At 47.7% G+C, this 25,830-nt stretch overlaps 1 protein-coding gene across 13 annotated transcripts in view; it reads right to left on the bottom strand.

Annotated features, from left to right (window-relative positions):
- tns1b (tensin 1b) overlaps positions 1–25,830 on the bottom strand; it is a 150,419-nt gene that overhangs the window by 4,210 nt on the left and 120,379 nt on the right. For 8 of the 13 annotated variants that reach the window (XM_086219616.1, XM_086219615.1, XM_086219621.1 and 5 more), the window contains 13 exons: positions 15,627–17,087; positions 9,427–9,608; positions 9,205–9,343; positions 6,221–6,316; positions 5,665–5,691; positions 4,969–5,146; positions 3,827–4,815; positions 3,592–3,678; positions 2,025–2,153; positions 1,839–1,931; positions 1,169–1,246; positions 422–490; positions 309–335 (listed from right to left, as the gene is read on the bottom strand). In XM_086219616.1, coding sequence (XP_086075742.1) covers positions 309–335; positions 422–490; positions 1,169–1,246; positions 1,839–1,931; positions 2,025–2,153; positions 3,592–3,678; positions 3,827–4,815; positions 4,969–5,146; positions 5,665–5,691; positions 6,221–6,316; positions 9,205–9,343; positions 9,427–9,608; positions 15,627–17,087 — 3,555 coding nt within the window. The remainder of the gene's footprint in view (positions 1–308; positions 336–421; positions 491–1,168; positions 1,247–1,838; positions 1,932–2,024; positions 2,154–3,591; positions 3,679–3,826; positions 4,816–4,968; positions 5,147–5,664; positions 5,692–6,220; positions 6,317–9,204; positions 9,344–9,426; positions 9,609–15,626; positions 17,088–25,830) is intronic. The other 5 variants (XM_086219620.1, XM_086219627.1, XM_086219618.1 and 2 more) reach the window with 5 other exon arrangements.

The raw sequence follows: 25,830 nt of genomic DNA, 5'->3' as shown, positions 1-25,830 counted from the left end.
CAAAATCCTGCATGGACTGTTATTAACACAAATGTCAGTATCCTGTTCATGCACGCGCTGACTTCCTGTTAGCGAGCATGCTGCCTGGAACGAAGCGTTAAAACATCTGAAGAAGCAACGATCCGAATCATCATTCCACACAAACATTCTGTGGGATTCAGAGGAGACTGGAGGGTTAAGACAGACGTCCTGTCCACAGGGCCAGTACACGCTCACGTGTGCAGCTCCAAACACACACAGACAGACAGCAAACGGACAAGATGCACATTCCACATGTAGGTTTCCAAGTATAAGTACACGGGGTTTACCATGGGAATCAGCAGGGGCCCTCTGCACTGGGATAACAAGGACGTCAAGCTAGTCAGAATACTTGATGGTGACACGTGTCCTCTACACCGCAGCCAACGTGAGTGTGTTTTACCTGCTCCTTGTTTCAGTTGCTCGGTCAGTGGATTTGTTGTGGCAACCTCAGGTGTTTCCTCCAGAAGATCTGCGTCAAACAAGAGAACAGGAACCATTTAGTTTGAGAACGTGTCCAATGGTCCCGGCCCTCCGTCTCCTCCATCAACAGCCTGCCCGCCTACACGCACCCAGCGCCACAGGGGAGGCTCCACACCCTCGCCACCCTCCACAGGTGAGAGCACCTCCAACGTGACACACTTGAAGTAGCTTTTGAACAGGAGTAAGTTGTTGTCTTCATAGTAAGGGAGCTGTAACAACTGTGACTGTGCTGAGAGGGCAGCGCGCGCACACACACGCGCACACACACACACACACCAGATTCATGACCTACAACACACACTTATCTCCCACAACAATTATAACCTCAAAAAACCTAACTGAAACAATCATCACAACAGCAAAAATGACAAACAATACTGACTTTGTTTGCGCTCGCATTATTAACTAAGCCCCGCCCATTGCACAGTCATAGGGAAAATGAACCAACCAGAAGAAGATGGCAAGGCATTCAGTCAAGCTAGGGAAGGTTGAGGATTCTGTGTGTGTGTGTGTGTGTGTGCTATTATTCTATATTTATTTCAGTTTTGTTAAAGAGACTCCAAAGGGTCTTTCAGGAAACACAAAGTTGTTGAGGCCACGCCCACTTCCTGTTAACGCTGCATGGTGGTGTCTGGCTCCACCTCTGAGCCTGTGTGAGAGCACAGACCTGTGGTGGGGATGAGCAGTTTGCAGGGCAGGGCCAGCGGCGTGATGGCGTGCTGGTAGACCAAAGCAGACAAACAACCTGCCAAAACAAACACACACACACACGACGCCATCACAAACAGGCTTTGGATCGTCCTCGACACACCCGCACGACGTCAGGGTTAGAACAGTCCCACTGATACAGGTAAAGTCAGCATGCTCGTACAGTCAACAAGTATACTACTACGGTGTAGACTAGAGTACTAGCACTAGTATAGTGAAGTAGTGTACTAGTATCGTGTAGTAGTTTTCTAGTATAGTGTGCTAGTATTGTAGATGAGAAGGTTGACTCTCCTTCCTGAGATGTTCTGACACACACGTGTTGCTCCAGTAACTCGTCTCTAAAACCAAACTCAAAATCATAAATACTTCTGGTACTACGGTGGATTTGGAAAAAACAACTAATCCTGATTTGTTAGCAACTGGTTTGAGTTTGGATTATTAACAAGTGAAATATTTTAACATGAAAGCAGATTTTCATCCCGGTCATTCGGAGTGATTTGATTAACACATGAGAAGAAGCAGAAACAGGAGGAATCAGAGGAGTGAGGGGGTGGAGCCACAGCAGGATCAGCTGCTCCAGAGAGGAGGAGGAGGAGGGGCAGGAGAAGGAGGGGAGGGCAGAACCTGACCGAAGTACGGCTCGTTGGGGCACCCCTTCAGCTTGACTCCTTTAGGGCTGCTCTCGACCAGGAAGTGCCTCACAAGCTCATTGCTGATGTCACCTGCAGCCAATCAGAGACAGGCAAGTCGGTCGGTCTCCACCCTCACAAATAAAGAGTCCACGAGGTCATGCGACCCACCGTCCTGTCCCTTACCTTTCTTGTTTTGATGCACGGAGGGCGGGGGGGACGCCACCTTCATGGCTAACCCGTAGGCCCCCCTGAAAGAGTGACTGTCCCGGATCACGAAGGCTCCAGGCTCCCGGTCTCTCAGCAGGCTGATGGCTGGAACACAGCAGACCTCCGTTACTCTCCACACGCCAGCATCACCGCCGCGAGCTCCCGACCGATGCTGGGCCACCCCAGAGCTGCCAGGACGCCAGTTAGTCCAGCGTGTCATATTTGATGTTCCCTACAGTCACAATCCGGAGCTCTTTGAAGGGGAACTTTGCTGGGCAGGTGATCAGGGAACATTCAGACCTTCAGAGACGTGGCATCCCGGGAACGTAGGTTGCAACGGACACAATATTTTAAAAAATGAATAGACACTCGTTCTTAATCCTCAAGAAAATTATCGACAATTTTCCGGCAGATTCTTGAAAAAAATACTTTTGCTCCGATCTCTAGATTAAAAGAAAGATTTATAATTTTTTTCTACTTTTGTGGACATACGTGTTCAGTTTTCCCTATTTTCCACTACTTATTTCTTTCCTTTTGTTGTTGCTGGGCGTCAACACCAGGTTTAAAGAACGCCACACCGTGATCGTCTGGGCTGTTCTACGGCACCTGCAGCAGCACGTTCTCTTTCTTTTCCCCACTGAAAGATACAATGAAGACGTGTTTCGCTGCACTTGTGACTCTGGGCGAGAAAAGTGAGAGAACATCAGCGCTGTGAAGGGTTGAGGCGATGAAAGCCGAAGCTCAGAGGAGTAAATATTGACCACAGGTGAGACGCTGGTTCAAAGTCACTCTTATTCTGTTTCATTAACCCTCACTTCAGATGGTCCCTCACTACTGAGCTCGGTCCCAGTTGACGGGAGGATGACGGAAGCGATGAGCAGCACACGCAGATGTTCCCTAATTCTCTCCACATGGAGCGGTTCTCCCTCCAGGAGCTCATGGGAGTTGGTGTGTGTGTGATGTCATCGCAGCGGAGCACGTGCTTGTGTTTAAAATGATATAATCCAATATGGACTGAGCAAATGCAGATGGGGGCCGGCGGTCCCACCCACACCATGTTGGGACTGTCTGTGTTTGTTGGTCGGCATGGCTCGGGGATGTTTGATGGCTTTTCCGCATGTGTTGGACATTCGCACCCTGAATTCTCAACCCTGATTTTGGCTTTACAGGTGAATAAAATCATCTCAGACAAACTTTTAACACTTCAGATGAATTCAAAACGACACACCATTCTGAAAATTTGACAACGGAAATGAAACAAAAGTGCAGAATCTCAGATTAGGATCTCTTGAACGGACGTACAGTATAATCCCATTTTCACCAGAAGTTTCTGGTCTTCAGTGTTAAGAACTAGTTGTCCTGGAACGAAAAAGGATCCCTCAGGCCTTTGGTGTTTCAAAAAGTGGTGATATCTCTATATTTAACAACTATATTCACAGTTCAATTGGCAACAGGTGGATGTGTCGTGTTTATCACGTTATACTGGAGTATCAATACTAGCAACGACCTCTTTGTCGGACTGACAATCTTGGCGGGATCTTACCCTGCTCCCTGGAGATGTCGGGCTTGTACCAGAACTTGGACGTGTCTTGGACAAACTTGACATTCAGCCTGCAGTCAGGACTTCCATCTGCAACACCACCCACAAAAACTTAACAAGACATAAAATGGCACATGAGCGAGCGCAGCCAGCTGTTTCCATCATGCAGGGAGTGTTGGAGGTGGTGACCCCTTTCAGTCGGGGTGTGTCAGAGAGATGTGTGTTGCATCGGTCCTACCCGGCATGTTGAACCTTGAGAAGTCGGAGAGGGTGTGGAAGTATCCGGGAGCGCTTCCTCCACTCATGGGGGACACCATCTTCCCGTTCAGCGAACCGTACGACATTGTTCCGTTTGGTCTGTCGCCGCTTGACATGCGCCTCTTCTCCGGAAGTTGTGGCTGAAAACTCGGTGTGGAGCCACCCGGCCGGAACCCTGCAGCCATCCCCCCATCCTGGTAGCCTGCAGGCGAGATGGGGAAGCAGGGCGTGGGTGGTCCCTGGTAGCCTGAGGAGCTACTTTGTCGGGACAGGTTGCCGTGCCTCTCATCTGGGGTGGTGTACCCGCTGTGCATGGGGTGTCGATCCAGACTGGGGCTTCTCTGGGACACCTGTGACAGTGATGGCTGTCGGCTCAGCACTGGGCTGCTCTGCAGGGGCTGGCCCAGGGACGGCTGTCTGCTGAGAACAGGGCTTCGTTGAGGCTCCTGGCCCAAAGAAGCCTGTCTACTGAGGACTCGTCCGCCCTGAGCGCCATGAGAAAGATGATGCCCCAGGATGGGGCTGCCATTGAGCCCCAGCATGCCCGCCTCCAGGCCATTAGCTGGTGACATTTGCAGGGCCATGATGGAACTGTCCTGAGAAGCACTAGGGTGCTGCTGGAGGACGGGGTTGTAGGTAGAACCGATGACGTTTGTCCGGTGCTGCGCAAGCGGACTCCCGTGGCTGAGTGTGTTCTGAGAGAGTTCTGAAGTGGGTGGGCTCGAATCTGGGGCCACATAGCTCCCCAGTTGGGCATTGGGGCCAAGATAGGACAGTACAGGGGTGGTAGTGCCAAGGTAGGAAGAGATGGAAGAACTGGACTCCAGGATGGAAGATGTGGGGGTGTTCTGGGCTTGGTATGAGGGGGTGGGGGTGGGGTAGCCACTCTCGGTAGCCTGGGAGCGGAAGCCTGAATCAGTAGTGGGTTGGGACGGAGTGCTAACGCTGCTGTCAGCTAACGGGGGGTCGCTAGAAGAGAGTTGAGACAGAAGTGTTCAACCAAGATGATGATAAGCCAAAGTTGGTCTCAAAAATGAAGGAATTTAAGAGGCTGATGGTGCCGATTGTTGCTTGAAGACAAATGGAACCAGTTCCAGTTGACTGGCCCCTTATCCTACTCACCCCTGCGAGCTCTGGATGGGGCTGCTGCTGGACAGAGGTGCGTTCAGGTCGTGGGAGGAGGGGCTCAGACTTGTCTGCGGGGCTGTAGTCTCCTCTGGCGGACTAACGCTGCGAGGTGACGCGGGCTCTCTGGCTGCCGCCGCTGACCTCACCACTGACTCCACATAGCTTCTGGGTGCTGTGTATGACAGGGAAGAGTTTCTCGAGGAGCAACACATTTATAATGAGCGTGACAGTCCTGTTGTTTCCACTGTGTGTCCACGCGGTCAATAAAGGTGACGGAAAATCACATTTAAACAGTGAATGACTTGTCCAGCAGTGGCATCAGAGTGGAAATAACAACGTTATGAGCTGCTGAGAATGTGGTTGTGACTTTTTCAGACAACAAATGAAAATGGTGCGACCACACGACTCGTCGATGGACTACAACTGAACAAGGAGTGGAGGTTAAAGGTTCAGTGTGTAGAATTTCGAATGGCTTTGCAGAGACAGAATTTAACAGCCAGAACTGGGTTTTCAACAGTGAGAGGGCCCTCCTACCCAGACTACCAAAAATTTACAAGGAAAAAAAATACAGGAATTTGTGGTGGTACGGGGCCATCTGCAACTATATCCTACACACTGATCCTTTAACAGAGGTGTAACGCTAGGATGGCGATGACAATCCGTGATGAGGCGTTCCAGGAGTACTCTTACCTTCCTCATGCTCACTGCTCTCATCATCTGTGGAGCAACGTTGGAGATAATCCAGAGAAACAGAAGATTGTAAAGGAACATGGTAGAGCACAGCGAAAGGAAGGTTTTAGGGGAGGAGCTTTATGGCGTGCTGCAAGAATGAGGTGTTTTGGCAGGCTGACAGGACGTTCCCAGAGAACCGGGGGTCCTCTTTGAGGTATTTAAACAAAAACCCATCGACTTGGAGACGAGGGAACAAAAATTATGACTTATTCCATGTTTCAAAACTCATTCCTGTGCCACTTCTGTATTTCATATTTTCAGGAACTGAATACGCCTGCAGTCCTCAGCTGCTCACAGAGAGACTTTTTATTGGACACACAGGGAAAGTTGAGATGATTGACATGTTTCTGGCACACCAACACTTGGCTTATCAAGTTATATAAGTTATTAATGTAGCATGATGTGTCCCCTCTAATACATCTGAAAATGACATAGTTGAAAACAAAACTACATTATGCAGTGTTTCCTGTCTGTCTGGATCGAATCTTCTAGTGAAATGAGTGTTGGAACCAACCTGAGCCGGTCTGATTGAGGTGGATCTCTGCTGGGTTGTGGGGTTTCAAACCCAGGGCAGACAGAGGGGTCTTAGCGAGACCAGGAGGGGACCGACCTGAAAAAACACGAAACACAGTTACCACCTGACCAAATCATACATTGTAGCCATCTTGACAGCCGATACCTGCTCGCTGGCAACAACTGTAGCTTTATTACAGACATCTGTTCGAAATCATACAGGTGCAACACATTCTACATCTCATGTATCTGCTCCTTTTCCTCATTGCCTGATGGGATTTTTAATGGGATCTACTGTAAAGTTAATGTCTCTGTGAATTTGCCAACAGTAACAGGTAAAGGGCTGTCAGGACAGAACATAATGACTCAGGTGTTCAGGGGGGTGTGTCCATGCCTCATGCTCTGACGGAGGAGCACAACATGCACGTGTACAGTCAAAATGTCCTACAAGCCCACGGTACGGTGTGTGTCAAACGTGAGCTGGCAACCAGTGTTTTTTTTCCCAGTTAAAAATGTGTTGAAGTCAACCTGATGGAACACATCTACCACTCAGTTTAGCTGTGTTACTCTACCATGTCCACTAGGTGTCACTGTGTCTTCAAGCAGACAGACGCTCCTGTCCAGAGGGGCATTTTTTCCCCATGAATCCTGAGCTATACATGCAAACAGAAACTCCAAAGGAGGGTCAAATAATGTTCTGAAGATTCTCACCAGATGGTTCATTTATCCTCTAATTTCAAAGGTTAGAAGTTATTCCTTTTTTATTCTTTTTTAAGCAATCTTTCTAAATTATACACGGTTTTGTTTTTTGTTATTACACAAAAAAAACGACAACTCCTACATCCCATCCAGTGGAAGCACAAGGAGGGAAAAACTCTCTGTACTGACATAAAACATTAGGGCGAGTGTGTGTGTGTGTGTGTGTGTGTGTGTGTGTGTGTGTGTATGTGTGTAGCCGAACAAGACAGCAACAAGAGCTCAAACACAGATGAGACAGCAGCAGCAGCTGAGAGCAACAGTTAACAGTTACCGGCTGTGTACGTGTTCACGTCTCTGACAGCTGTCCTCTAGTTATTAAACCAACTTTAAAATAATACTTCGTACAAAAAGTATCCTTTGCCTTTTAAGTACTCTTTAGTAGGAGTCCCAAGCTGACGTAAGATGTTTTTTCCCTTCTGCATTACTTCTCTGATACTCTGACACAGAAATAGCCAGCCACGTATATTTAGCTTGGAGCTAACAGAGACTGACGGCTGGCAACAACAAAACTGTCCAAAAGCGTCAGTTTACAGAGTCTGGAGGTCGTCTGGTGTGATCCAGGGCTTCTTCAGTAATCCACAAACACTCTGACATGAAATAAAAACTCTCTCTTGCACTTGCGGTTCTGCGCGGGCGTGAAGGAGCCAGATGGCGCTAATGAGCGTACAGTTTTGATCTCAGCTCCATGAGATAAAAAGAAATATTTGTGAGTACTTGAAAGGTAAAAGACTCATTTTGGGTGAAGTAAAAGATGAACGGCGATCTGGGGTGGGTGGTGTTGGTGCCGGTGCTGGTCTCGTGTTGCTCTCATGCCAAAGCGATGCAGGACTGTGATGTGACGGCTCACTTGGGCAGAGGGAGGGGACTGGGGGACAAAGGACTGAGGGCTGGGGACTGGAGACTAGGGACCAGGGACTAGGGAGGGGATTTAGGGATCCATATATGGCTGACGTTGTGGGACAGTGGAACTCCAGGAGAGAGACGTGCATCGTCCACTTACCAAAGAATCCAAATCAATTCTTTGTACTTACATCCCAGACGACCTGCCCGTGACCGTGGGTGTCGTCTGAGAGGACACTTGGGGAGTGTGCTTGTGGACCCACGACTTGAATGAACTGGTGATAAATCTGGTGTCATCATGCACCGCCAAGTTTTGCCAGAGCGCAAAACTGCTCATAGTTAACTGATGACACCGTTAACTACATGTGTGCTCAGCTGAGGCAGAAAATGTGTTTTTTTGGTCCAGCAAGACCATAAAAACACAGCAACTACAGATGAAGGAGAGAGATTCAGCTCAGCCAAAACATTCTTCAACGTCATAAAACGTTGTTGCTCAGGTTCTCTGTGTACGCCGTGTTCCCACTGTGAGGAGGAGGAGGAAGGTCACGCCACAGTGGGCGTTAAAAATATGGTGTGACTAGTTTTTATGGGCGTGCCTCGGGGGATATAGGCAACAGGGATGCATGAGGTAATTGGTAGACTTGGCAAATGGCACGTTACCTAATACACAGAACCTGTTTTAGCATGATGGTGTCCATGAGCCAGAGAGGGGCGGTGTGGGAAATGAAGATTGTATATTTGGACGCGCATGTCTGTTTATATCTCGTGGAACAACTTTTCTTTTTCCAGTAAGAAAAACTCATTCCTGCTTGAATATAAAAAGTAAAAAGCTGAAAATGGCGTTCACTCATCAAAGTTCCTTTAATAAATCAGCGATCTGAACATCGTATGTGGCTCGGGCTCATAACCCCGCCCTCTACACGCCCATATTCAACCACAGATGGTCGATGTAAAGCCCTTCGTGACTGATGATGCATAAACGTGAGCCAGCCGATCAGGAGTTCTTCACGCTGAGTCACAACGACCCAGAAAAGTGACTCAGTCTCACTGCAGCATTTGTGTCAACCTCACACTTTCACAAAGGGTTAACAGCCTCAGGAAGAGCGGCTGCTGGACACCAGGTTTTGTCCAGTATTCCGCCCCCAGAAACACTTTGATCCTTCCGCATTCTGACAAGACATTACGGCTGAAGATGATTGACAGGATTTGATAGCTGGCTGTAATGTTGGTATTATCAGTTTGGTAGGAACTTGCTTTGCTACACAGGAAGAGAAACCTTAATTCTGCATTAATACCAGTAAATGAGTGTTTGATCTCTGCCCTCATCCTGGGATCTAAGTGAGCCTGAGCTCCACAGTGCCTTCAGTCAGCCAGAGGGGAACTTACACAGGTTGAAGTAAGGGGTTTGTGGCGAGATGGGGAAGGCAGGGGTTTGGGGAAACACCTCACCACCAACTGTGGGGGTCGGGCTGACGGGACCACCCTCCAGCTCCTCGAAGGCCTCCCGGTAGCTGTGCATGTGTCTCTGAGGAGGTGAACAAAGACATCAAGTAGAAGACACAACAACCACCACAACCAAACTCTCCTCCCCGGGTGGATGTTCCCTACCTCCTTGGGCCGTCCTCCGGGGTTCATGGCGATGGCGTTGACAAACTCTGGTGAAACACAGCGAACTGGGGAGCGAACTGGGACGTCAGGAGAGGGAGCATCATCAGACCCGTTCACGCCGTTGCTGGCGATGCGATGGCGGGGCAGAGTTGTAGATTCGACCGGTGACGTGGCCTGAACACCTGGGATGACGGGCGGGTGAGAATTAGACTCCGACCATGGCGGGCAATCGCTGCATTGCTGTCGTTAGAGTGTCAGCCATAGTGAACGCTCATCACAAACCAGGGTGGACATTTAACACACCATCAAACCACTGTGAGGCACTCTGAAGCTGTCAAACTGAGCATGCACACACACATGCACTCACCCTCTCACACACGCACGGTTAATGACGGATTAGCTACAAATCAAACTGCAGCACATTAAGCCTTTTGAAATAAAAATCCTCAAATTCATGACATTAATTAAAAGGGGAGCCGACAGCTTGTACGGCTTGATCACTCCCATCAATGCAACAAGCGTTTGGATTTCTAGAACCGAGTGTTTAGAAATGTAACTGAAGCATCACCTCGTGTTCACAGCAGCCGTGTGCAAGGTGGAGGCTCGATGTGCTCGGCCATGTGTTAAAATAACGAATACAAACAGACCAAATATTAAAAAATGCTTTTAAAATCTGCAGGATGGTCAGATGGTCATATATGACGCATGTGTGTTCTCCTGGTTCTGATTGAAAAGTAGTGTTTCCTTCTTCAACAACGTCGAAGCCTAAATATTACAGGAACTTAGGGTCTTTGTATCATTTAGCATTTTAACTACACAACATGAGTTTGGTTCTGGCTCGCGGTCCAAGATTAAGTTCTGGCAGAACCTCAAAACAGCAGCTAAGCTCATTTGAGTTGATCTGGTTTGAGCTGAGAGAGTCAGACAGAGAAAGCTTCCAGCCTAAAACAAACAGGATTTAGAATTACGAGGAAAGAATTGTGTGAAAATCGTGACGTTGCTGACTGGCGTCACAGAGAGAGACTCAGCTGACACGAAATACCACCGCTGGCTGATCTGGAATCAGATGAAGGCTTAGGGGGAGGAGGAGGGAGGATGCTGACGATCGTTGGGGACAGTAAACTTCTTAGGGCAGTTCAGTTGTGTCTCCTTGTGTTTTGTGCTGCGCAGGCTTCAAGGTTCCAGTTCAGTTGAGCTGACAGCTGCTACTGCAGGACGCAGCTCCTCTGACACTCCCACAGGAGGATGATCTCACAGAAAACTAACACAACCTGAAGGTGACGGAAGACATTTACAAGCATGGAAAAAACCCACGGAGCTTCCCTGACCAGCACGGCTGCTGTGGAAACATGGAAAATACTGATGGAACCCTCACGGAGCCACACTTTGAAGTGAAGGACACGATCCTGACCAAGTATCTGTGGGAGGATTTAGTGATAACAGCTGTGAAAAAACTCAGCAGAGCAATAGTGGCGTTAGCCACCACTGCCGTAAGAATAAAAGCAGTTGTGCAGCTTTAAGGATTTTCTAAATTTGTGTTGTTTTTAAATCATCCAAGCAGATAAATCAATGCTAATTTAATGGTAGGAGGATTGATTTATTTCAAATCTAAAGTAGCTTCACACCGAATGTTTCCAAAAACGTGGAGCTCCAAACAGCAACACACCCACCATCACACCAAGCCTGCGAACTGAAAAACAGATGTACCCACAATGCACTGCTCTTTAGCAGCAGAGTACTGTCTAACACTGCCCTGTTGCCCTGGCGACAGCTAATAGTTTCCAGCTGAGGCGGCTGGAGATCCCGGCCGTGGCTGACTATCTTCTCCTCACATTGTCAAGCCATGTGGTTCCCAATCGTGCGGTTGTAAACCTCACAGGTGATCCGGCACGCTTGTTTATGCGTCTTCTTAAGGAAGAGAACCGCGAGAGTGAGTGCACACATCCAGCTGAGGTCATCTGAGGTAAGACTGAGGCCGATGCTTATTCATGAAGCAAAGGTAGGAAAACAACGCAGATGGAAAAAATGACAATATAATGAAGGAATTTCTCATCACAATGTGATCGAGGGTGCAAGAACTCACACGAGGACTAGTTGCTGCTTATCTGAGACGGTCGATCAGACATGTGACTAATGAGATTCAAGACTCTTCGTGTTCTGGCTCAGCTTTACCTCTAGTACCCTGCATGCAGCTGAGAACTACAGAACCTCTGCACTCAGGACCCCAAGGCCCTGGAACGAGCTGCCTGAGGAAATCAGGTCAGCTGACTCACTCATCTCTTTTACATCCCTACTTGAATTAAAGGGGAAATCCAGTATTTTCATATTTTCCTCCCATGTACTTGGGTCAAAATGATCAAATGATTGGAACTGTTTGAGTATTGAGCAAGACAGTGATGACTGCCAACTGCTAAGTGGCTGCAACTCGTCTACAGTAGAAATAGTTTTTGCCATTGAAAGGCTCACATCAGTGTCTGAGAACATCTACAAAGATCCATCCATCCATGTTCCCCCTCTCCTCCTGTTGAGGGTGGTGGGGGGTGGAGCCTATCCCAGCAGCCTTCACCCTGGATGGGTCACCAGTCCATGGCAGGGCCAACACATAGAGACAGACAACCATTGGCTCTCCCAGCCACGCCTACGGTCAATTTAGAGTCTGGATTAACCTGGTCCCTCTTGATGTCTTTGGACTGTGGAGGAAGCTGGAGTACCAGAGAGAACCCAGCAGGAACAGGGAGAACATGCAGACTCACACAGAAAGACCCCGTGCTGCAGCCGGGGCTCCACCCACAACCTTCTTGCTGGGGGGCCACAGGGAGGACCACTGCTCCACCGGGTCACCCCCTACAAAGATCCCTTCTATCAAAACACATTAAAAAAAAAACAACGCTGATGAAAAAAACAAAGCATCCTTCTGAACACCTTCTAGCTGAGAGCGTTTCCTGATATTCACGTCTTCGATGATCAGCCATTGACTGTAAGCTCCATTTCCCAGAGGTTTTCTGGAGCTCAAGACCTTTCTGTTTGTTCTAAACTCCTCAGAGTTGGAGCCAAATTCTAATGTGAAGCAAGAGAGGCAAGCAGCGCCTCCTGTCTGGGCTCAGGCTCAGCTGAGGTAGGGCGACGAAGCTGCTCTCCCACTTTTGTGGAGGAAACCCTGACAAATGAGTGTTAATTAGGACGATATCAAATAGCAGGTTACAGATAGATAGACTACTTAATTACTGAAATAAAAAAGATAGATGCCACCCCAGTCAGGGTCGGTTTCTCGAGGGCCTTAAAAATAATCTCCTATAACAGTCAAAAGCTGTGGTAGCGTAGAGATGTCCGGATTATTGTAGGTGTGACCTCATTGGAATTTAATTCCAGCTAATCCACGATCTACTCTAACATCCAAGTATTATGTTCCATCACTCGCAAGGATATTACACGTCTGTGGGAAAGAAGTCTGACTGGCTGCCCCCTACACAGAACGGTCCTGTCTGCTTTGTGGTCACTGTCTCCCAGAGGACACATTTAGCTTTAGTGATGTTTCCAAACAGGACTGTGGTTGCTCTGCTAGATTTGGTGTCCTTTGTCTGGCTTTGTAAATCTTTAAAATAGTGTGACTGAAAAAAGCAGCTCTGAAGGCCAGTGTGTCCTTGGTATTGTTCCCCAAGTTTGGTAAAACGGATCTTGTGACATGCAGTCTCCTGGCAGAGGACAGAGACTCCTTTATGCTTCCTCTGTCTCCTTCTAATGAAACTTTAACTTTATCCAGTTTTTGTCCTCTATCCTGGGTAATTCCTTAACCTTGGTAGAAAACTGCAACTCAGAGAAAACTGCATAGAGGGTCAATGACAGATAATTGGATCGTTAGTTAGAAGATGCTGCTTCAGTGCAACCCTGGAAACGTGTTAATGTACAAGAGACAAACACACACAGTCACAGACGATGCACCGGGAGATTAGATGAGAAAATGAAAATGATTCAATGCAAACACAAGACACTCAGAGGCTTGAAGGAACCCTCGTATCAGGAGGTAGGAGCGTTCCTTTCAACAGGGTGGGAGAACCAACCCGGGAGGGAGTGAGAACGGCGGTGCTCAGACTGAGAGGAGGTCATGCTGGGAGTGACCTTTTGGACACGAGCTGAGAATTCTGGGTAAAGACATGAGTGATGAGAGAAAGAGGAGTGAGGATGACAAAGTAAACAGGAGCAGGAAAACAAGCTCATGGAAGACGTCGTCCCGCCTACCACAGAAACAAGGAAACAGCAAGTTTAGTGGTATATTTTCTTCGCGCATACGCAGTCGGAATCCCTGTGGTTACAGTGACTGAGTGGCAGCGTCTGACATCTAAAAGCAGGATGACTCGTTTGATTGCCTTTATTAGAGGCAGAAGAGACGGAAACATGTTCATATCTGATATATTCAGGCGACCTGGGGATGTACAACCGATTATCCTTTCAATGACGATGTCATTTGCTTACAAGCTTAAAAATTTTGCAAAAAATTTCAAAAAGAAACTGTAGTACTTAGTTTTGGTCTGATGGGCCAACAGGTATTACTACAAAAAACACAACACACAAACTGTACCCACAGCAGACGGCTTATAAAATTAGCTGCTAACCATCAGCTTTTATTGACACCAAGCTAACGCTAGCCGCTAACAGTGCGATGCATTTTTTTGCAGCGTGGCTAATAGTTATTGTAGAAGACAGATCGGCAGACTGCTATCATGGTAAACAACTTAAAACATTAGCTGCAAACCATCAGCTTATATTGAAGCCAACTTTTAACCAGCTGCAATCATCAGCTTGCTCCGAGCGGATAACAGCTATTGCTAAAATCAGATCCCGACGCACTGCTATCGAGACAGTTTGCTGCTAATGTTAGCTTGCTCCAAGCTGATGGAGCACAATCTCAAATTGTCCTAGCCGGTGTAGTTTTTAGTTACAGTGTTGATGTTTGGCAAAAATCCAGTGTTTGGTGTATTTGGAGTGGATCACTGCTACAGCTAAAAACAGATCAACACACTTCTATCAAGACAGATAGCTGCTAATGTTAGCCTGCTCCAACCTGATGGTGCACATCTTCAAATCATGACAGCCTGAGTTGGCGAAGAAAGGGAGAGGAAGCAGGACGCACACGGATGAACAAACATAGCTTCCTGATTCGTATAAATGAAGGAAACCTGACTCCTGGCTGTGTAAATACCGATGCCGATCTCAGAGGACTGGTTATTCGCTGAGCTGTGAGGTTTACTGTCAAATCCAACTGCCTCTAATTAAAGCAGATAATCGTTTATTTTACTCTGGGTTTCGTCATTTCCTCCGCTAACAGAAGCCACCTTGCAGGATGATTTGCCCCTCAGTTGACCGAGAGCAGTGGCGGAAGGGACATCAGCGCGCACCATCTAGAGAAGATGCTTATCTCTGTTGCTGAAGCATGGACATTAAATGAGAGGTGTTCCTAACCTTGGAATCCCACAATAAAGGAAGCCTAAACAGGAAGTATTCTCAAAAGGATCTGAGAGGTCACCATGTTGGTGCTACGCTAACATTTGCTACTGTTCAAGGACAGTAAAGTTAAGTGAACTGTACAGTTGAATATCTCAGTTTTTATTTGAAGTTTCCACCATCATCGCTCTATATGTTGACTGTTCAGTTTCTCACTGCTCTGCAGGAAGTCTGATGTGTTTATCCTTGGACGGTCAACCTGCTGGACCGGAGAGGACACTTCCTGTCTGTACTTGAGTGATAGATAACGTTTGATGAGGTGACATTCAGGAAATGAGCTAAGGCCAGCGTGGTGTTTTCCAGCAAAATGTGTGTACAGTGATGACATCAATATTCCACTTGGGTGCGTGTTCTGCTCTCTACTCGCTGCTATAAAAGCAAACACTACTGATGTAACGAATACTGAACAATAGAGCTACAGCCAATCACAACAAGCTGTTGTCAAATGTCAACGTTTTTTTTTTTTGTCATTAAAGGGAAAAACCGAAGATAAGATCTAATATTTCTATATAGTGACTGTTCAGAGCCAGTCAGATTCCTGTTTGGTGATATTGGGTTCTAAGGTTGGATTTGCACTGAGAAAACATGATATCATTCACAGCGACCACAGAAGCCTGTGAGATCATGTAAATGCTGTCAAAGATCCAACAGATTGCTGATTAGAAGGACCAGATGGAGGGATGGTTGATTTTGGATCTTACCTGCAACTCTTTGCGCCACCAGACCTTCAACGTTGAAGGTTTCGTCAGGCTCGCAGTCCAGCGGCTGGGGCGATGCTGGAGCAGCACTGGGGCTCCTCTGGGGGTCCGATACATCAGCAGACTGGGACAATGCGCTCGGTGGATAGGTGTTGATGGGCTTGAGATGGAGGAGGGCAGCTACAGCGGGGGAAGCTCTTTTAACTTCCTGGACAGGTGCAGGCTCGGTTGTACTCGACTTCCCAGGCGGTGAAGGTTGGCCGGCCTGGCTGGACATTGGGCCAGACGTGTGAGTATGAATGGCGGCATCCGCCTCGAAGGATGGTCTGGATTGGTTCTGGGAGAAGGACGGCTGTGTGGTCACGACGACACTATTTTCACTAAGTGGAACGCTTTGGGACTTTGGCATCGGTGAACGGCCGGGTTCCAGATCCAACATGAGGAGATTAAGCGCTTCGATGGATTGCTCAATCTCTTGCTGGGAGGCGCTCTGGCGATGAGGGAACAGTGGGAGGCTTTGGTGGCTTGGTAGCACTGCCATAGATGGAGGTGGGCTGAAAGTGAGCCCCTCAGTTACTGGCTCCTCAGGTACGCCAAACTGCTGCCAAACATTCAGACCACGCTGGACGGCATCCCTGCTACTGGTTGTACGGGCGGGTGCTTGTGGCATCGACTGTGCGTCTGCACCAAAAGACTGTGAGCGGTAGAGATTACCATTCTGAGTCGCCGTAAAATTACAGGATGGTGCTGACTCACTTTGAGTCAGAGTGACAGGTTTGTCAGACAGGCAAACCTGCGTCTGGGCTGTTTCCAGTGGCTTCTCTGGAACAGTGCGCTCCAGGTAGGGCATGTGGTCCTGGCCGTTAACAACTGGCTCAGACTGGTAGTAGAGGTCGGCCGGTGTGGCCCGACCTTCCGTGGAGGAGAATGTACCGAGACTGTCCACACTGTTGCCCTCTTGACTGGTAGGCAGCTCGTCATCTAAAATGTCTGTTTCCCGGTCAATGCTGCTGTGACCGTTGACGTGGACCTGGGCAGGCACCAGGTGAAGCATCCCTCCAGCAGTCGTGGTCGGGGAGGACAGGTAGGCCTGTCGCTGCATGGGCCCCTCCAGTCCACTCAGGAGCTGCTCCAGCTCCTGCTTCTCCTGGGGGCTGATGGGTCGCTGGTCGGCTGGGGCTTGGTGGTGGACCGTGGGCAGCTCCTCACCTACAGGAACATGTTGCTGGCTCACTGTGGAGGTCTGAGGGATGACTGCTGCTTCATCAGTCCGGTCAGTTTTAATGGAGGCAGTTGAGTTTCCTGAGTCGCTGCTCACTGACAAGGCATGATCAACGGCGGGCAGGGAATGCTCTATGGCAGTGGGTGGAAGCCCATTAGCTGTGACTGTTCCTTCACCAGACTCCTTTTTGCGGACTTTGGCATAGAGGCTGCCATCCAGAGGTCCTTGGGTATGGATGACTTCTGGAACAAGAAGTACAACAGAGCCTCGTTAAAATCAGATTAAGCCAAATGCTGTACCCAACAGCCATTTAACTTTCCCTAAGCGTTTAATTTTCAACCACTCAAATATTCTCAAAAACCATGGTAGTTTGATATAAATACATCATCTTAATGCAACCACACTGCCTTCATCAAGGAATGCGGAGCATTGAGTGGGGAGAAAGAGAGGCGGTATGGGGAGATTGTGTGGGCATTGCCAAAACAGCTGCAGTGAAATCAAAGGCTGGCTCATATCCACCTATTCTACCAACTTCAGGAAATGAGCAGGGACTGTGGCATGCATGGTGGAAAAAATGATGGAATCAAAGGAGCCTGCCTTGCACTTTCTCCAGCAAAGGGACTAATCTGTGCCACCTGAGCAATATTGTCGTTACAGAGGACGGATTAGTGCTGATTTGATTTGCTTACAGGCAACAGGATGAACTGATGCAGAAAATGAACAAACAGATGGACATCTGATCAACTGGTAACTCATCGGCTCCGACAGATTTCTGCAGCGGAGTTTACAGGGGTGGAAGGAGAGCAGGAAATCTGTACTCAAGTAACATTTCTGAACTGTTACTGAACTACAAGAAAAACAGCTGATGCTGAAGTCCCCCTCCAGTCCAATATGTGCTTTTCTTCTTTTTCCCACAGTTTAATCTTTGAGCTTGACTGTGCGGACTGAAGGACGTGTTCAGTTTCTGAATGGAAGACTGTTTTCACATTCATCGGTGTGGTAACTATACTTGTTATGCACGAACAATGTCACACAGTACACATGAGCTAAGAGTATTTTAGTGTACTTTTATGAGTATGTGAAAGGGATTTTTAGAAAAAAAAAACACTTCAGTAAAAGCTCAAAGAGTATTGGTTACTGTGTGACTGTTGATTTTTAAAGTATTGACAAAAAGCTCATCAATTGATACTGTGCCCACCTCTCTGATCAAACGTGTTCATGGCTCCATCTATGGTAATGTCCTTCCTGAACAAATACTCAGATAAAGAAGACTTCCCTCTCTTAAAGCACAATCTAACAGGACCGGCCTCAAACATGAGTATCTGTCTCTCAGTCCTCTTCCCTGGGTTCATCATTTCCATTTTTCTCAGCGCTTTAATCATCATTCTCCATTTGCCTACACTGCAGCCTGCGTTTCCATCCATCAATCATGCGTTTCGCTGCAATCGGTTAATAGACTTATTGGCAACCGAAATGCAGATGAAAGGTTTGGTGAGAAGCCAAACTGCAGGTAGTCTGGGAATGAGACCAATCTGCTGGCTCATGCTTTCGCTGCTCTGGTCCAGAGGGGCCAGAACTTTTTCCCTCGGAGGGTTAAAACTGACACTTAATGGTGGGCCAGGGGCCAAACACCTATTATGTTGTTGAAATACCTTTTGTCTTTGTGCCACTGTCTCTGCCTCCAATGTTTCTCCCTTATTCACTCATGCAAAACTGACCTCTGGTCAGTTTCACTAGGAATAAGAAGGGATCCAACAGCATTAATACGGATTTATAGGCCTTTTACTGTCAAAATAACAGTTATTTCATATCAAATCTACAGTCTTGACCTAGCAGATGTGATTTGGTCTGCCAATGTCGGGCTACATGGGCTAATTAAGAAATAGTGTGATGTGTACTAGACGCATTCCTTCACCCAAAAACTGTCCTTTCTGCCTGTGTAGTACTCACTAATGGGACTCTGGAGCTCATGAAGATGATTCATTACTTCTCTGTGACTTCAGAGTGCAGAAAGAGCCAGTCACATATATTTAGCTTGAAGCTAATGGAGACTGATGGCTAACAACTGCAAAAGTGTCCAAAAAAGCTCAGTTTACCAACTCTCAACGTCGTCGTTGTCGTCCACTATAATCCACGTCTTCTTCATCCTGCCGTATTCCACAAACATCGTTCCGTGATCCACAAGCACTTTGATTTTGGTAAAAACAGTTTTGTTGTTGTTGTTAGCTGTCAGTCACCACGAGCTTCAAGCTAAATACATGTGACTGGCTCCTTCTGTGTGACACGGGAGGGAAAAACGTCTCACTAAACTCAAGACATCTATTTGTGAGAACTTAAAGGCTTTTTTTTTTCTTTTTTTGGGGGGGGGGGGATCCAAATCATATTCAAGAAGCCTTTATCAATTCTTGGCTTGGCAAAGTATAAATTGGGACAAAACTCCCCGACCAACGTGTCACAGCTCAAACAACCCTTGGTCAGGGGGCATCAGTGCCTCTTCAGCACTCCTGGACGATGCTGCTGCGCTACACTGCGAGGCAGACAACCTTCTGCCACTGTCCTCCTCATCCATGACGGGAGCACCTGATTCCTGTCGGGGTGAACCGCAAGCCCACGCGGCGCTAATCTGTAACGTCACTGCACATGTATTGAACGACAGCACATTCAACACATGGCCACACCCAGCTGCAGCCAGGAGGAAGTCGGATGCCCCAATCAGAGGAATTTAGTCATCGCTGGAAAAATTAGCCTCTTTGAACGAGGACGGCTGGAAGTTCCTCCTGGCCTCTGCAGCAAAACAAACACTGAGCATGCTGAGTCCAGCTGACAGACACCTCAGTGAACATGTAAATACTTTAACATGATCCAAGATCCTCTTATTTTGAGTAACAAACACAACCAGAATGACTTAGAAGAGGTTTTTCATGCTTCAAGAGAGCAAAAAAGAGAAACACAACCTTAGAACTCATGGCGAGGCATTCCCAAGAGACCAAATCAGAAAGCTGGAAAAGGTCGGAGTTGCACAAAGAATCTGTCTGTGGCTCTGCAGCTTCTAGATATCCCTTATTCCTGCTCCAGTGAATACTGGGCTCTGTAATGGAACATTCTGGGCAAACACAAGCTGGGTGCTGCGAGGGTTCTCTGGCTGGCCCGCGGCAGCATGCCAGGGGAATGGCAAGAAGGAGATCTACACTGATGTTAGTGCTGCTTCCTTTGAAGAGTAACGCTGCTAAAACAGGAGGCTCTGAATCAAGTCATCATTTATATAGCTCATGAAAGTGCCAGAGTATCAGGTTGAGCATGCGTGCCCGCCCACATGGATACATGTGCTAGATACATAGATATAAAAGAGGAGCTGGAGCTACTTTCTCTATTTTAGGAACTTTAAATGTGAGTCTTGCAATTAGGCTGATCAGCTGATTACACGGCGGGAAGAAGAGGCAGAAACACCTCTAGAGGAGGAGGTTGCCCTACCTGTGCGAGCAGCAGATCCCAAACTAAGCTGAGCCTGCAGACGAGCCCCTGGTGAGGGACATCAGGCACTACAGCAGGAGTCGGGGGAGTTGGTTGTGGCTCCGTCTCCTCCTCCTCTTCCTAAATAGCTCACTGTCTGGATTAAGAACGCTACTGCTCGCTGGTCTGCCTCTGCTCTGAGCGCATGTGGGAGGTCTATCACAACAGCCTGTTTGATGGTGTGTGTGTCAAGTAGGGGAGGGGGGCATTGAGTTTCATGAGTTTGATAGAATGCCATCAGTCCCATCAGGTCTCACACACCTTCTTCCCAGTTTCCACAAGCTGCTATTTCACTGAATATTCTCCAATTCTCTGAAACAACTTCTAACACATGCACTGACATTTCAAATAAACTTGTCTCTATTCTCTCTCTCTCTCTCACACACACACACACACACACACACAGCGATGCCCCTCCTTCAGCTCGCTTGTGTCAAAAACACTCGTGTAATGGAAAGAGCTACCTTGTCCAACAACCGTCATTTAACAAGCCGGGGAGCCGGGACGACTCCACCCTGCTGCAGACAGATGGAGAAAACAGAAACACACAAGAGCGAGCGGCTGATGATCCGATACGTGGGAGAAGAATGTTGGATCATGTTTGATCAGATGAAAGGTGAAGTTTTTCTCCTTCCCCATACAGTTTGACAGCGCCTCAGTCTATACGAACATCATATATCAGTGTCCTGTATTCAGGGTTCCTGCACTTTTTGTTCTCCTCATGGATCTCCTTGACTCTCCCACGTCTTCAGGAGAGAAACATTTGGTGAAACATTCGTGTACACAGGAGAAATAAAGCTAGAACGTCAAAAAATGTACCGGTGTTCAATAAACTGCACGACAGGTTACATGGTTCAATACAATATCAAGGTGTTACTGAGCAAATGGATAAGAGCCAGAAGAAACCGCTCTCCGTCCGTCTCACCTGAATTATTCAGGTAATTCTGAGGATCGTTTCTGTGGATTTTCAAGATTTTATGGCTGTATTTATTTTTTCAAAAATCCCTCCAGCTCTGGAAATTTCTGTTTCATATTATTGACATGATACTGTTCTTGTATCAAAGTTGTTGGCAAACTGCATGGTTTAACATCAGCGTGTATTAAAGCCCATCCGTGTTCATCACAAGAGATTTACACGAATATGCAGGCACTTCTGAAGCAAGCAACTTTTAAAACTTGTCTATTCCGAGAAACTTTCCATGACTTTTCCAGGTTTTCCATGACTGAATGAACCCTGGACAGGAACTAACCCACCCACAACAACCGAGCCTTAGCATCCTCTGGACTTGCTTCTGTTTCCATCTTAACTCCAGGTAGATTCAGTGAACAGTAAATGACAGCGTGGTTGTTTTTTCCTCACCACACTCACAGGTCGCCTCCCCCTGTTCCTCTGTGTCTGATGATGATGACCGCGATGAGGCTGCCACACTCTCAAATCGAACCAAAGCACCCGTTCAGCCTCCAACCAGCACGTGCCCTCTCTGTAGCACCGACGTGACTGACGAGTGCTGCACAGAATCTCCACTTGTACTTCAGGAAATCTAATCTGTCTCGTTACACTCGACGGCGAGGAGCCTATTTATGCTTCAGCTGCTTATTTGTTGGCAAAGACCCACGAAGCCTCCACACATCGTCTTTGTCGCATTTCCTTTGATTGTGTGACATCTCACACCACGTCTTGGCGTGTTTTTATTGTACACACTCTCCAGGAGGTAAACGTCCGCTCAAACATTGGTCCTGACCCCAGAGCCTCTGCCAGTTAGATAACAATGAAAGAGAGCGAGAGAGGGGGGGGAGGGAGGGAGGGAGGGAGGGAGGGAGGACCATGGCTGTCCTGCTCTGTCACTTCATCAGAGACGGAGAATGAAGCTCCACCTGAACGCTCCAATGTGTACAAGTTCAGATGTAACGGATGAAGCAGACAGACAAGCTGAACGTAGGAGCACGCGTTGGACATGAAGGGCTGACAGATATTTTGGAGTGATGGGGGGGGGGGGGGGTGACCTCTTCATCTTTGACCTGTGGGCTTGACCCCCCTGAGCAATAGCTCCCCTTTTCAGCAGAAATAGCATGTTCCTCCTCCTGTTTTCAAGCACCAACACACCCCGGTGTGGTGCCGGGTTGGTGCGGGGGTGGGGGTGGTGCAATGTCTACCAGCCACAAGTGTGACATTAACAAGGAACGGTGATGAAACCTTTCTGGGAATGCGCCCTCAGGCTGAGAATCTTGACAAGCCTGACAAGAATAGAACTCTTACATTTTCATCTAAGTCGAGAATAAAAAGCTTCAGTAGTGGAACGGTGTGTAAATATAGCCTGCTGCCATATTTGGTCCAAGTTAATGGGTGAACTAATGATTGGCAACAAACGTTTCTGTATGTGAGGGCTCAAGGACGGCTATTAAAGAAACACGGCGGCCTCACGAAAGATCTCTGGACTGGACGACTTCCTGGTCACACTCAGAGAGGAATAACAATTCAACAGGGATTCAACGCAACGATAAAGAAAGCACACACACAAGTTGTCGTTTCTCTGATATGAGGCGTTAATTCGAACTGGGATTCTGCCATCACCACCGCTAACGTTACTAGCTATCGCCGGAGCGACAAGGAGTCAGCATGATCTAGATGCAGACAGCGCCCTCCACAGGAATCAAGTTTTTAAAAAAAAATCTAAATGTCTCCTCATTTTAAATTGTTATTTCATAACACACATTATACAAAACCCTCATTAAATGAATGCAGGCAAAGATGCAGCTATGCTAACACTTCCCACCTGCTACCATTCATTGTGCTAAGCTAACTAGCCTGAGTCGCTGTCGCTTCGTCTCTGGGGACAATAAGAGACGTAAACTTGGTGTTCATTGTGAATATTCTCGGTACATGATAGGAGCCCACTGGTAAATACAGTTTAGCCGTACTGTAGTATAAGTACAGAAACTTCTAATGAACACTTGCACGTCATTAAATATTTATTAAAGGTTGTTGTGAATCAATGTGCATGAGTGCGAACCCACGGTAGGATTCAGGTAATGGAGGAAGAGTATCGATCGACACTGATGGGGCGCTCACCCTCACCGTGCCAACCCTGCCCTTCCCCGTGGTGAGTCTAATTATGACTCCAAAATTATGAACGCATGTTAAATTGAAAGTAAAACTAAATGAAGTAATACCAATGATTCATTTCAGAACAGTCGACTGAAAATAAACACAGAAGCGCAGCTATGACGTGTCTCCCAGCCAGACAGTTCATCCATGCAGAGCATTATGTTTCACTCTGGATGAGGTTGTGTCTCAGGAAAAGTCATCAACGGTCGTTAGCAGGCTCGCAAAAGGGAAAATCTGGAGGGCCAAACGAGGAGGGTGTGTGATGAGCTGGCTGCAGGTCTCTGGCTCGCGAGGTGAGGAGCAGCTCTGATGGGCCAACCTGCCAGCGTTGATAGTTTGCACAGATCCTCCTCGTCAGCTCTCCTCCTGATCAGCATCCCGCTGAACGCTTCAGACACCACCCTGATTCTAACCAGACACTTTGTCATATTAGAGCTGCATCGTTTCGATTCTCCACAGTTGGATCTCTTCAATGCGCTGCTGAGATCAACCAAGTATTTCTGTGTTTGACTCCAGGTTACAGCATCAGCCTCACTGATGACGTTTCCCTACGAGCTTTTGTTCCAATCCTGACCAGACTGACACATCAATTTGCAACCAGTGAAGGTTATTTCAAGAGGCTGCTATCAGCGAATAGTGATGAGATTCACCAGGACAGAGCATTCACCTTCACCAGGACAGAGCATTCACCTTCACCAGGACAGAGCATTCACCTTCACCAGGACAGAGCATTCACCTTCACCAGGACAGAGCATTCACCTTCACCAGGACAGAGCATTCACCTTCACCAGGACAGAGCATTCACCTTCACCAGGACAGAGCATTCACCTTCACCAGGACAGAGCATTCACCTTCACCAGGACAGAGCATTCACCCTCACCACCGATGGGTTTCTGCTGTCCCTGTGGTGCTGGTGCACCATCATGCCAGACGCTGCAATACCACCATGTAACATTTCTATGAGGTCAGGCTCAAGGAGCCAACAGAGGCACCGATCGCCCCCCCAGCTTTCTCCCTGTGTCACATGACTAACTGCAGCACGCACACGTCTGCCAAGGTGACATGACATCATCAGATCAGGATCTGTCTCTGTATCAATTCCAAAGCCGCACTGTTTGTTCCTAAACCGAAGTACTATCATTTAACCAAATTTCATCAAAGTCCCTCCACAACGTTCCAGTGATCACATGACCCGCTGGCAGAGGTAAATATTGGGTTCTGCTATCAGAGTAAAAATGTGTGGTTGCACCCGGCGCCGCTGCGAGCCTCAGAGGAGTCCGAAACCCACAGATGAGAGTTGCACAATTGAGAAAAACATACTTGGCTGACATTCGTTCCTTGACAGCATCGAATTATTCCAAAAAGTACTGTTGCTTTTTTTCTTTTCTAAAGTATCAGGAGGTAAAATGGGAGTCGTAACAAGGGGGTGTTCCTCGTTGACCCAGAATAGCGGTTCTGAGTGCAGGGAAACCTTCTCCTTCTCCCTCCCAGGAGTTCATCTCTTGTGTTTATTCAGCCTTTGACTCAGAAGATTTGTTAGGAGAAGGGATGCAGGCTGGTCACACAAAGGACAGTTGTGCCGAATAAGTCAAGTGTAGCGCTGCTTCACGCGGGGTTCACCCCTCGCGCCCCAACAACAGCTCTCAGGTTAACTAACGATATGCAAGGTTTTATCTCACTAGATCTCAAACCCTTTCCAGAGGCTGCCAAGTAGAACCGCTGTCAACTGGGGAACACTGACACGAGGAAATGTATCCGTTTTTTGGCTTCTATCTCTCAACCACTGTAGCAGGTAGAAACATGGAATGAAGACAGCTTTGGTTTTGATGTCTTTGCCCCTCTGTTTCTATTAAATATGAAAGAACTACATCAACAAACCCCACCCGAACTGACACGGACGTTGCCTCAGATCTTAAAGGCAGAAGCATTCACAAGACAGCCGTGGAACCCTGCTGCTGGGCCCCTGCTGCTGGGGTCTCCACACAAGGCACTTGTTCTCTCTTTGAGTCCAACTCAGTCTTTTTTAGAACGCCTTTATTTTCTGTCTTGGCTGTTATGCAACCAGAACTATGCAACGTTTAGAGTCAAAGCAGCCTAATCTGTCCAAAGCTTTGGACCAGATCGGGGGCCTGATACCACGGCCGCCTGTTGCCAGCACAATGAACCAGACATTTCACCTCCAGATCTTACTGGGAAAACTGCTTGTCCTGAAAATGTCCTTGTGCCACTGCCACCACAGCTGTCATCACAGTTAAAATGAAGTGAAATGGTTATAATGATCAACAAGTGGTCAACTACTGTCACACTCTGACATGTCTAAGACTTGAAACAGCCATCTGATATTGCATGGTTACCATAGCAACATCTCC

This window comes from Aulostomus chinensis, chromosome 12 (genome assembly GCF_037954235.1).
Source record: "Aulostomus chinensis isolate RoL2024-O1b breed Wild chromosome 12, RoL_Achi_v1.0, whole genome shotgun sequence".
NCBI lineage: Eukaryota > Metazoa > Chordata > Actinopteri > Syngnathiformes > Aulostomidae > Aulostomus > Aulostomus chinensis.
The sequence above is the reverse complement of the archived record's forward strand: the minus strand, read 5'-3'. Positions and strand labels throughout refer to the sequence as shown.